The following is a 13667-nucleotide window of genomic DNA, read 5'->3' as shown; positions in this document are numbered from 1 at the left end:
GGAAACCTGAAATACATAGCACTATTTATATTCAGCAGTTAGTAACAGAGCATGAACATCCATTAATGCTCCCACATTAAACACAACTTTAATTGCAGTTTTAAAGATCTGCTGGTTTTGCTTTTTAGAGTCTCAGGGTTGATTAATAATATCTTAATAAAAAGCTTAATAGTGCATTAAGTTAAAAAAAAAGTTTCTTCTTCTTATGAGACAGCAGTTTCAGTTGGTAGTTCACTAAACAGAACAACAAAAACCCATCTGAAAATTTGCTGCCTGGCTGCTGCATAACGTTATACAATCAGCCTTCAGAAACCAAATTGACATTTGATGTTACATTTTAAATATTACCACGCATATGTTTGGTAACACTAGGCTATGGACTCTGAAGTTTGTGAAGCCTCATAAAAAAGTTATTTATCTATCTACAGTAGAAATTTACTCACAATTTGCTTTCTATTTTACTAATATTGGGCCACTGGGGAGGTGGGTTGTCTGAAGATCTGTAGTAAGAATGACACATCTATTTTATTTAAATATTATTGCTTTTTAGGCACTGAATTTTGGAGATATGCCGAAGTACTTGTGGGAGATTTGGGTACCTGACAAACCATGGGTGGTAAGATATCAGATCCACTGAAATAAATAAAATAAACATTTAATTTTATGATAGATATTTTGGGCCCTGCTGTCACTGGGTAAAACTCCTGCAAGGCTCTTAAGAAGTGCATTACTGCAAATTTATGCGAGTGTGTTTCCATTCTTTTCAATACTGTCACACTGGTGTGAAGTTGAAGTAATGCCTGTGGAGAAGTAGAACTGTGCAGTAGCATCTGACTGGGAAAAGATAGATTTGTTTAGCTGAAGGTAATAATAAGGCCTTTTCTCTTATCTTTACTCAGACAAACAAAAACTTAGCTAATGCCCATCAGAAGAATTCATATTTCACAGCTGTGCATACTATCTTTCTCCAGGCATCATCTTGTTAGTCTTGTTTAACACTTGCTCTGGACCCCAATAAGCCAAAAATGATAACAATCTCCTTTTGAGCACCATGTGGACTTCATGATTCTGGCAGATGCTGTCTGTTCTCCACTTTCAGACATAGCAATCAGAGGACAACCAGAGTTCAATATTTTGATTTGTAAAGCTCTGTAGGAAGGAGCATCCACGACCTATTTAGACGCAGTTTCTTCTCTGTGCAGAACTCAGTCTAGTCCATTGGTTTCCTTGCTGAGTTCCTTCTGTGAAATAAAGGACTGTAGTATCTGTCCACTGTCTGTGCTTCTTAAAGACAGTCTCTCTAAAATTAATGCCAGACAGTTCTATGTGGAAGTTCAGAACTTCAAATTGTTTTAAAGGTTAAAAGTGATAAATGCAATTTAAATTTAGTTTCATCTTACGATACATTTAATTACGTTTGTTCAACTATGCAAACTACAAGATTACAGTAAAAAGTAAGCAATCTGTAAGCACTTGTTTTAAGCTACATCAGAATAAAATTTCCTGGAAACTGGAGTTTCCAGTGTCAGACATTAAATTTAAAAGTATATTTTCTAGCTGCTACTGGGTATTTGACTTTTTAGCCTTAATAGTAGGCTATTTTATCCACAATATAGGCATTTAGGAGATAAGGGAATTGCTTTCATTTTATAGGGTACAAAATTCTGGATAAACTTTGTTGAATCTCTATTAGTATACTATAAAATGGATAAAGGCACATAAATCTAGATAGTTATCTTATCTATGTCCTTTCTAATGATAGAGGATGCTTTGGTTATATATTAATTCAGTAACACATGAATTTTGAAGGAAGTTTTGAATGAAAAAAGCCATCATACACAGTTAGGACAAAGTAATTTTAAATGAACACAATAGTAAGTGGGATGCAGCTCCATATATTAGAAATTTAGGTGCCAATGCTGTATATAAGCTCCCACTAAGGCAGTGGAGAATGGTTAGATGACACTGAGGTGAATTCAGGAAACAGAGTATCATATAAAACTAAACACACACTTAAGCTCTTAGCTCAATTTTGGGATGTCCCTTTTTGCTTGAGTACTATAGTGTAGTGTTTTGGCAGAAGCCATCACATCTAATATTTTATTTCATTGGATCTTAAATACAAAATAAAGAGGCTTGTTGCATTGTTTTCTTTAAAGCTCCAAGAACAATATATATGTAACATCTCATGGTGGAGTCCACTTCTTTGTGTGACAGTATATTGTTCTATATATTACATGGTAAAAACTGGTCTTTCAAGTGTTGCAGGTGTAAGGGAAATAATTTTCATTGAACTTGGAATTTGATTACTAGAAAGAAAGTTCTAAGTCATTAAATAGGAAAAAAAATCTCTAAACTTTTAAGCTTATTTCTTGAAGATTTTATGGGAGTCTTTCAGCCTTTCCCTAAGAATTGTTCTTTGTCAGGCAAATCTTTTCAACTGTGATGGTTTTGGATGGGATAGAGGTAATTATCTTCATAGTAGCTCATGTGAGGCTATGGTTTGGATTTTCTGCTGAAAAGAGTGTGGGTAATACAAGGATGTTTTCATTATTGCTGAGCAGTGTTTACACAGAGTCAAGGCCTTTTCTGCTTTTCACACCACCCCACTATCGAGTAGGCTGGGTGTGCAGAAGAAGCTGAGAGTGAACACAGCCGAGACAGCTGACCTCAGCTGACCAAATGGATGTTCTATTCAACATGATGTCATGCTCAGCCATAAAACCATGGGCTACTTCCCAAGTAGCTGTAAAGTGTGATAGAGTCTCACTTTCCTGGAGATGGCTGAACACGTGCCTGCCTATGGGAAGTAGTGAATTAATTCCTTATTTTATTTTGCTTGTGTGTGTGCCTTTTGCTTTACCTGTTAAACTATCTTTATCTCAACCCACAAGTTTTCTCTTGTCTACTCTTCCGATTCTCTTCCCCCATCCCACTGGGCAGGAGTGAGCAAGCAGCTGCCTGGTGCTTTATTGCCAGCTGAAGTTAAACCTCATCAGTTAGGTTCAATATTTCAAGAAAGACAAACAAACTGGTAAACCATTTCCCATGCCTGCTTTAAGTTTAAAATATGTGAAAATTTAATCTCTTACTCTACCAGTTGACTTTGGGCATGGAAAACTTTGGGGGCTTTTTTTCTAGTTGACCATTGCAACCTGGCTAATCAGTTTGTTTAAAACTTCATTTCCATCCATGTGAATACTAGGCTTTGAAAAAACCTCCAACCCTTTACTTCTGGAGAACATTTTAAGTATTTTAATTTATTTTTATCATTTTAATATTGATAGATTTTCACAGTCTGAGCAATAACTAAGTAATGATGATGGTCTGTAGGTTGAATAAGGACTGCTCATTTTTCAATACATTATTGACTATGAATAAAGATGTATTGTATTTTTGCTTTTTAAATAACAGTTGAATTACCTTTGAGTACTTTGCTCTTCTAAATAGCAATTACATAGCTCTTTATAAAGGATTCTCGGCAGACTAAATCTCCATTAACATTGTATGTAATAGCATCTAAAAACCCCTTTCAAAACAAGCTTCAGACCTAATGGATTTTCTGTTTCTTGAAGTTAAATTTTAGTCATTGCCTTTAATACTGGTAGTATCTGGACCTAAATTAATACTGGTAGTATCTGGGCCTAAAGATTAGATGTAGAAGTTCTTAGGTAAGTGTCTGGTGTACCAGATTAAGCAGCAGTTCAGACAGCATGATTCTGAAGGTGGAACTGGGCCTGGGGTGGGTTGGATGCAGGAATGGAAACACAGCACTCGGTGATGAATAATCTAAAATGTATTTAGCATGTAGGAGGGATGGTAGTGCGTAGATAGCAATTTGTCTTGTAAGAAACCTATTCTCAACATGCACCCATGCATACACACACACACAGAGACACCAGCCAAATCTGCATTTCCTCCAGTCGAGTTTGAACCAGCCTGCAGGGGACCAGCACACTCATTCTAAATGTACAAGATGTCTGGGTTCTTGTTGGAAGCCAGACCTTTGTGTTCATGGTTCAGGCTGAGCCTTCTGTAGGGTGCTGACTGCCTGTGGATGCATTCAGTCATGAGGATTTATTTTCTTAGCTGTTTATTGCTTTATAAATCATATTCTTGGTGTAAGTCACTGTAAGGTAAGCTAGTGAGACGTGTGACACCAATAGTCACATATCCTCAGGCCAATCTTCTTGATATCATCCATATGCAGGGCCAACTAGCAGTTATCACTGAGATTTCTATAACATTTTGTTTCCCCTCGTTCAAATGTGTTATGGAAGTGTGACGTCAGCAACAATTATATAATGGTATTCAGTTAGTGTAGCTTCTTTTTTTCAATCTCATACCAGGTTAATCTTGTTATTTACATATGGGTAAATGCAGTCACGGTCCCATTTATCCCAGGAGTGCTTTTGGGTTGACTTTATCTAGTGATACATGATCAAAATTATCTCTTCTAGGAATGGAATGGTACTTTGGCATTAATATCTGTTCCTTTAGGATGGAAACATCCCTCCCACCTCAACATACACAGATCCACAAATCTTGATAGTTACATGTATAAAAGGAGAAAAATTGCAGGGAATAACCACAAGCAAGAGGAAGGGACAAACTTGTGAAGGATATATGACAAGCATGAAGCTCGTTACTGAGCTTACCCCAAAGTAACAGAATCTTTCTTTAAAAGACAGAAGAGATGCAGAGCTGTAGAAAATGGGCTAAGGTTAAAGGAACAAATCTGAGTCTATTCATATATCTCATTTGAGTATGTTCCATACAAATCACTTGGTTTCCAAATAGTAGACCATGCAGGAGTCCTTTTTATTTTATTTCATTTTAATAATAATTGCTTGACTCAGGATTCTGAGGAAAATAATGTTCTATACATTTTTTTTTTTTAATCTGTGTGTACAGGTATTGTTATTAACTCTGGCAAAGTTTTCACAATTTGTATTTTACTCTGATCTTAACTCTTTGTGCCTACAAGCTGGTAAAAGAAGTCTCTTAACTTGAATGAGATTCAATGATGTTGAACAAACACGAATGTCCTTTATAATTACATTTTATTTTTATTTTTATTTTATTTTCAAAAGTAAATTGCTTTTTAGTTTGGAATTGTTATTAAGGTTACTTGTGAAACATCTATTTCAAATTAATCAAAATAAATGCTGGTCAACGAGGTAGTACTCTTCTGTCTCAAATGCGTTTGCAGTGAAACTGAGCAACTTGAGATTTACAGAAAAAAAAAGTTTACATGTATATTCTGACTTCATTTCTGCCTAATTAGTAGCATGCAATGTACCATTCTTATTTTTTATTCAACCCCTTGGTGCCTGCACCTCCCCTTAGGGATCCCAGCTGTTTTCCTCTCCTGCTGTAATTGAAATCAAACTTGTTCCAGCCTGTAATTGATAGTGAATCCAGCCATCTAGTGTTTTCTACGAGACAGATGCACAGCAGAAGCACATGAAGTGGCATATGGAAAACCAAGTGCCCTAGTGGGGTGAACATAGATCTGTTCTTGTTTCCTTATACAATATTCAAACACTTTCATCAACTAGTTCACTTACATTTTAGAAAGTTGAGAGTGTGATGTGTGTAGAAAATTTGAAGTATATGCGATTTATTAATTGAAATGCTTAGGCCAAGCCTCTGTCATGAAGAACTGTGCCTCCAAACTGCTCTTGCATATTATCCTCTTTGCCTGCTCTTTTCTCTTGTGTTGTTAAGGAAAAATATTCTAGTGTCTGTCTAAGCATTGTTATGACAGATCTAATGGCTCATATGGGATTGTAAATCTAGATGTTCTTTCTCACCCTTCTTTTGGCATCTAGTGTAAATCATAATGTTGTATAAAGAGTGCATCTTTTTGTCTCTGGGTGAAGACATTTGCTAGCAATCTGCCACTGGAAGCAGGATGCTGCTGTCTGTCAGTGCCTCTATATATTCATGTGGTTTTTTCCTCTCTTAAACCATATCATGGTTTCATTCTTAGCAAATAAAATAAGACATTCCTTTATCCTGTATTTCTTTCTCTGTCTTTGTCTATAGCATATAAAAGAGCATCAATTGTGAATTTTTATATTTCAGTAATATTTTAAAATACGTGGGATTTTTGTTGTTTTGGGGTTTTTTGTGCCTCTCTCTCTGTTGGGGATCTATGCTAGTTCTTACACTAGAAGGGTTATATAGTTTTAATAGCATTCTTCTGCCTCATGGCAGTAATTAAATATAGAACTAAAGAGAAGTTGTAGGTTAATGACTCTTTTGTTGGCTGCTGGATTTCCTTAGATATTTTTGAGGCATATTTTCTTAGCAGAAATAATGTAATAGTTCCCTGTGTGGATTTCCTCATATCTGATTTTGAAAGAAGCCTCATGTGTTCCTTCCAGTGCTACTGCTAACAAAGTGTTATCAGTACATCTGAGTCAGGCAGACTAAGGCTTTGAGATTATTGTGTCTGAAACTAAGACTGAAGATCTAGTTTAAGTCAAAAATCATACTCATTCTGTACTGTTCCTGACTGTCGGTATGGCTGGACTGTGTAAAGTTCAGCAGGATTTCTTCTGGGGTAGCAAAGTTCCTTTAGGTATATCTAAATAAATATTAGCTTTTTGTGAATACTTATAAAGAGATCTGGAGGAAAGCTAGTTATTCTGTAACTCCTCAGACTACACCTTTTTTCTTAGGGACCTAAGGGAAAACAAAAGTGAAATTAACTTCTTTACACTGTCCACAATCACAATGGAGATTATTCTCATTAAATATTTATCCATCATGGAGGAGGAAAGAGCTGAGTAATCAAACAGTTGGTGTTAATTTAAATGTCACAACCACAATTAGGAAAAAACATCCTTGCAAATGGAATTTTATTGTGGTTTCACAATCTGTGTTGTGTAAATATCCTTCACTCGAGGATTTTCAGTATGCAGGAATAGGGGTGACCAAAATTTGAGTTTGACTCAGGTTTTCTGAACCTTTTGCTCTTTCTCAAAATTCCTTAAACCTTCTGTGACTCAGCAATTCTTTTAAAAGATATACTGGGTTAATTTGGAGTTGTCAGTTGTTTCCTGCAAATAGTTGCCTCTGACTTGACCACCCTTTACCCTGAAACATTTATTTGAAACCACTTGCTGTACTTTCTGTGTGACTTTAATGAAATCAGTATCAGTGACAGCAGAGGAAGAAGTTGGTGTGGTTTATTTTTGTTGATAGTGGTTATTGTTGAGGTTTTTTTTAACACTTTCTGTTTGTTTTTTTGGGAGAAGAAGCTCATATACCAAGTAATGCAGGTATTTTATGCTTTTACAATATCAACCAATTTCACACTGTGTCAAATTATTTATCTATGCCATCTCTAATAACATCATCAGAACACTTTAACTAGTTAAAAGTAGTTCTAATAATAAAATATATAATGTTCAAACAGATTAGCTTTGATGTATGATTAACTTTTCTGTGTGTTATACAGAAAAAAATATTTATTATCCATTGAAATACTACATAAGAATAAAAAGTGCTGAATATATTAAGGCTAGGTGTGTGGTTATTCTTAATAATATGCTACATGGATGGAAAACCCTTACTTGGAGTAATCTAAGTTAGAAGGACCTTCAGAGATCACCTGATACAACGTCCTACCCTATACCTACAAAGAGAACTAATTTTGATCAGGTTGTTCAGAGGCTTGCCCAGTCAAGGTGTTAATATCTGCAAGTCTATCTCCAAGACTTGCCATTGTCTTGTTGGGAAATCTGTTCCAGTGTTCAATCATCTTTATGATTTTTTTTTCCTTTATAACAAATTTGAATTACCTTGTTGCAGCTTGTCTCTGTTCCTTCTCATCCTATCTGTGTGCACCTGCAAAAAGAGTCTGTCTTCATATTCTCCAAGCCCTCACATGAAGTGTCATACTGAGTACAGTAAGGTTTCTCCTCAACTTTTGTATCATGAGAGTAAGCCGATGCAGCTCTAAGAGGCCCTCTTTATATTTTCCAGCCCCCTGACCCACTCGGTGAACCCTTGCTGGGCTTACTTCAGTGTTTTCCCTGTAATGGTGAGCTCAAAACTGGACACATCATTACACTTGCAGTTTCATATATAATGAATAGAAAGGAAGAATCACCTTCCTGAGCCTTGAGGCTATATTTTTACTGATGTGGTGTAGTATATGTTTGGTTCTCTTTGTTCAAGGAGACACTGCTGACTTGTGCTGAAATAGTCATCCACCAGGATCAACTGGTCTTTTTCCTTCAAAGCTGATTTCTGTCTAGTTCTTCACTAGCCCTTTTTTTTGTGTGGAGTTATTTTCTACTGGAGTAGGACTCCCTTGTTGCCACTGCAGCACTTATTGAGGTACCTGTTGCCCATTTATCCGGCTTGTCAAGCTCCCTCTGAGGAGGAGCCTGGCTGTCCACCATCCAAAGTGCTTGCCCTTAGCTTGGTGTCATCTGCACACTTGCAGAGGCTGCACTCTGCTGTGTGATCCAGCTCAAGTCAAGATGTCAGATGCAAAGGCATCATTTGTCCCATTATCCATCCCTATTAAAAAGCTGCTCATCACCCATCCAAACCATATTTCATTAGGTTAGTGGTAAGGACAAAAAAGAAGCCTTGCTAACAACAAGGGAGCCATCCCCTCTAAGGAGCCAGTCAGGCTGGTCAAACACACTTTGGCATTGGTAAATGCCTGTAGGCTGTTTCTGGTCTCCTCCTACTTTATATGCCTAGATCTGGTTTCCAGGAGGATTTGTGGGGTAGTGAGGCTAGGTTGACTAGTCTGCAGTCCCCGTGAAGATAATCCCCTTCCTTCTCTTTGAAAATGGTCATTTTTTCCCAGTCATCAGAAACCTACCACTATCACCAAGACCGTTATAAGCCCACAGACACTGGCCTTCCAACGATAATATTTGGCTTCCTCAGCACTATTGGAGACATCCCATCTTGTCCTATGTTCAATTTATTTAGCCAGTTTCTACCTGGGTCTTCTGTGGGTAATTTTTCAGTTTCCTAGATCCTGGCACAGGCTTAGAGAGGACCTGGGGGGTTTGCAGCAGCCCTCACCAATAGAAAGCGAGACAAATAAGGCATCTAGTAACTCTTTTTTCCACATCCTTTGCTGGTAGATTCCCAACCACTTTGAGTGGCAGTCCTATGTTTTACTTTGTCTTCCTTTTACTGATAGTGTAATTTTCTTTTTATGCTTCACAGTCCTCACTGGTATCAACTCCAAGAGAATACTGGCTTTTGTAATTCAGCTGAGTTCAGCCACGAGTTCCCCATTATCCATTCTGACCTTATGCTGTGATTGCTCGACTTCCTGGGCATCACACTGGACTTTTCCTGTGCTTTGAGGAAGTTTTCATTAATGATCAATCAACTCTGCTTCGCTCCTCCATCCTCCAAGGCTGTCTTCCATTAATCCCCACAAAGAAGATCCCTGAACAAGTTTAAATCTGCTTTTCTAAGGTCTAGGTTTGTCATTTTTTTTCCTTTTGTCTTATAATGATAGGTTCAGCTGAGCATCTCCTCTGTTCAGCTTGTAAGACGCTTGTATAAAAAAAAATAAATTCTTCATGTTTGCCTGAAATCTCTTGAAGTTTTTGTGCTCCACCATTTAACCCTTTCAGAAAATGTTAGGGTGGTTCATATTCCCCCTGAGAAACACCTGTGTGAGACTTCCTCTGGTTGTCTGAAGGAGGCTTTATTTCACCTTCTTGATCAAACAGTCTGTATCAGACACTTATCACTGCACTCACCCTGATTTTGGCACCCCAGCTCTGGACTGGTTCATCATCTGCTGTAGTACAAAGCTCCAGGAATTCAAGCTACCCTTTTCCATAGAGTGAAACTTCTTGTCCTCCCTTGTCCTAAGGAGCTTATATTGGTTACCTCTGATTTGTTTTCCGCACTGCAGGTTTTTGCGTACAGGCTCTTGGGGTTAGCACCCCAGCTTCACCTGTGTTCACAGAGGATGTTCCTCATGTGTCATGATTGCTCTTGAGCACTTCCTTGCTTTCTCTTGTTCCTCCTCTAATTCTCAGCTCTTTTGTCCATCATGTCCAGATGATTAGAGATCTTCTAACTACATTAGCAATCCTCTCTGAAAGGCTGAATCTTGCCCCATTTTATTAAATATACCATGAAACATAAATATTTTGATATATATATGTTTACTGTGTACATACACGTGCACATATATTTAGTTTCTGCCTGTGCATAAGCACTGTATGCAAGTTTATGAAGAGATCAGACACTTTCTATATATATTGTTATGCATTTGTGCACAGCAAGACAAAAAGGAGAATGCAAAACCTTCTTAAAGTACTGAGTAATTATCTTTTTGTTTTGGAGTATTGTCTTCAGCTTTTTATCTCCTACATGCTTTACTGGCAATCTTATCTTTCAGTCTGATTTTTCAAATGGCACAATGTGGTTTTGTTTTTTTTGAACATCAATGAAGTGTGAAACACAAAGCAGTCATACATATGCCTGGCCAATTTGATGGTGATGGTTTATTGTTCTCTGTAAAGAAGGTGTTGAAATGTTTTGGAAAGGCTGTCCTGTAGAGTGATTCAAAACACAAGAGTTAAAGAGATACAACAGCTTTTATGTTATTTTCTTCCAGGACTATAATCATACAAAAAAAATAATTGAAAAGATCATCAGTGTATAGCATTACAAACACATTTGAACCATTGTACTGAATTGTACTATCAAATAAGGCACTTTTAAATACTCCCACAGATTTATTTTGTTGAAAAGTTATTTTTCTTTGGGTGAAAAATAGTCTTAATGTGACTGAATAGTTTAAAGATGATATATGTACTATTTAACATGACTAAGATGCCAGGTATTTTTGGGAAGAAGGATACCAGAGTTTATCTAAGTGGTTTTGTTTGATAGTGTATTTGTATGAGAAGCCTCTTGGACATTCCTATTTGCATACCATTGTTTATTATTTTGTTTTTTTATACCAATTGCACATTGTAGGTGGCAGAGGCAAGTAAGTGTGTGTGAGAACAGTCCTTTGAGAGTTTTCTTCACCTGTCCTATCCTGATCAAAATAAATTTACTTTCCTTACTAGAAGGAAATGATTTCAATTTCATTTTTCCATTGAAGGAAGAGAGAAGTAAAAAGAAAACTTTGTTCCATAATTCAAACTTTTTATGATCTTGTGTTAAATACAACGGTGGAGTAAGCTTAAAAATGTTAGTGGTATGATTCACAATAATATCTGTATTACTGTATTTTTTAGGGGGATGTGCATTTCCTTTGATTGAAATTATAATATAGTATCATAAAAAGATTTTTTTTCTCTGTTATGTTTACTTGAGGTGTTGTTTCTTAGTTATCCTGTTTTATACGCTTCTAAATGGGTAGTCGACTGCATTAGAGAGCATGCAGCACACTTCATGGTGTCTCAAACCTTAGCAGACCCCATGTTTAGACTATTGAGTGTAGTTTTCACTGCTTGTTTCTGGAACATAAACACTTGTATTGTGGTGGATGCCTAACTTTGGGTTTCTGAGCCTAGAGTTAAATCATGTCCTTCAGTTTCATCCTTGTTTTTTTTTGTTTTGCTTTGTTTTGGGTTGAGGTTTTTTTTGAGTTTTTGTTGTTGTTGTTGTTGTGGGTTTGTTGGTTTGTTTTGTTTAGGTTTTTTTATTTTTTTAAAATAATATACAGTGAAATTATTAAATTTGGGAAATCTCTCCTTATAGATACTGAAGTGGTGCATGAATGCCTAATATTTTTGATCATTTTTTGGGGCATCAGATTATGATCTCAGCAAGCCTGGTAAAAAAAAAAACAGCTCACGTTTGTCACCAAGGGCAGAATTAGATATGCTTTCAAATGCAGAAATTGATTAAGGACATAAAATGTCAGTATAAGCTAGCAAGAATGTCTTGTGGGGATAAAAAAAGGTTATATATAAAGTGTAATTCAGCACCATCTTGGTCAATGACTGAAGAAGCATATGTGAGCATACCTTTATCTTGATTAAAGTCAACAGAATTTGCCGTTGACCTTCATAATGCTTCTGGATCTTACCCACTCTACTTGTCTGAAATGGAAGTTGGCCAAATACGTGCTGGTGGATCCTCTCATCTGTAGCAATTTAGTCTGTTCTGGATAAAAGCTCTGTTACTATTCCCTTCTTCAGAGTGAGATATGCAGATATTACTGAATAGCTTTCAAAAGGTTTACTCATTTGTGATTCCCCTGATTTGAGTGGAGTAGGATCAAACACTTGTAGTGAATTTAGTAGCTTCCAAGGATCCAAAATATGGAAACAGGTTTCAATTTTTTGCATGCATGATGTATCAGATTAATTGTTTCTGGTTTAGGATTAATGGGATTTCATGGACAGAGAGAGCACATAACCAGTCAGTGATCTTTGCAAGAAAGAAATGGGAAGTATTTTATTCTGAAATGTTTCAACTGTGCTCATTCCTTGAAATCAATTTTCTGGGTTTAATACAGTGCTGTTTTGAGCTGTCACATTTCTTATATATTGCAGCACTGTAAACCCTCACAGCTTGGGCCTTCCTTTAGCACTCGTAGAAGATTGGGTATATATGCCCGAGTACGTGAATATAGCAATCAGGAAATAGCATAAAGTGAAATGGCTGTTACTGCATGTTCTTCAGCATGACAATGTACTGCAGATCACAGGGATTTATTACAAAAAGGGGGTTTGGTGGTGGCTGTTGGTTCCTTTTCCTTTTCCTTTTCCTTTTCCTTTTCCTTTTCCTTTTCCTTTTCCTTTTCCTTTTCCTTTTCCTTCCTTCAGATGATCTCTACTGTGCTTTTTTTAGTATTCCATTCCATTGTCAGAAACAGTAAATCCATTAATAACTACCCTTCATTCATCAGGTACTCCACTAACATATAGTAAAATAAATAATTACATTCTTTCTGTTTCCCCTCCTCCGCCGCCTAAAAAAACCTTGACCTCTACCAAGTTTTGTTAGGCTCAGAATCAGAGTCTTTACAAAGATGAAAGCTGCCAGGTATATTTGCTAGCAATTCATTTGTACACTTTTCAATTTACAGAACCAGCCCTCAGTCTCAGTTTTTAATTTAGTGCTTTAGCTGAAATCCTATTTGGGGAAATCGATGAGAGGTTAACCAAAGCCTAGACAGCTGCATTGGTTAGAAGTCGACAGCTTTGATTGCGTGCCAAACTGACATCTAGGTTCAGTTTTTCTGTTTTACTTATTCCTCATTCTCCAGCCTTATGCTGTATCACACGACATTATTCTATCAAGCTTTGAGACTGGGACGGGAGAATTAGTATGCTTAACAGAGCACGGCTAGTTATCTTATACAATAATTGTACAAAGTCAGAAATATCAAACAAACAAAATGCATGCAGCAAAAATAGATATTTAATACAGAATTTCTGACAAGGTTCCAGCTGCTATGCCTGTTGCTCTGACACCCTTTACTGCTGCTGATTTAAATTAAGAGAGTGATTAAATCATATGATTGGGGAGGATAAAAGGCCAAAAATGAACACATACAAATACAAAATTACACACGCAAAGAAATACTTTTTTCATAATCACTGTATACAAAATTAATGTTGGCCATTTCATGTTTTCCACAAAATCTCTCTGCGTGTTTTGTGTTTTTTTTTTTTTTTTTAAAAAAAAAAGAA

At 36.6% G+C, this 13667-nt stretch overlaps 1 protein-coding gene across 5 annotated transcripts in view; it reads left to right on the top strand.

Annotated features, from left to right (window-relative positions):
- The window catches only part of PCDH9 (protocadherin 9), a 685822-nt gene that overhangs the window by 292636 nt on the left and 379519 nt on the right, over window positions 1–13667 (top strand). For 3 of the 5 annotated variants that reach the window (XM_054072398.1, XM_054072381.1, XM_054072413.1), the window contains exon 3: window positions 551–616. The exons of the other annotated variants lie outside the window; for them this stretch is intronic. In XM_054072398.1, the coding sequence (XP_053928373.1) occupies window positions 551–616 (66 nt within the window). The remainder of the gene's footprint in view (window positions 1–550; window positions 617–13667) is intronic. 5 annotated transcript variants of the gene reach the window in all.

The sequence above is a fragment of the Cuculus canorus genome, chromosome 1 (genome assembly GCF_017976375.1).
Source record: "Cuculus canorus isolate bCucCan1 chromosome 1, bCucCan1.pri, whole genome shotgun sequence".
NCBI lineage: Eukaryota > Metazoa > Chordata > Aves > Cuculiformes > Cuculidae > Cuculus > Cuculus canorus.
This window is presented reverse-complemented; position numbering and strand designations above follow the sequence as displayed.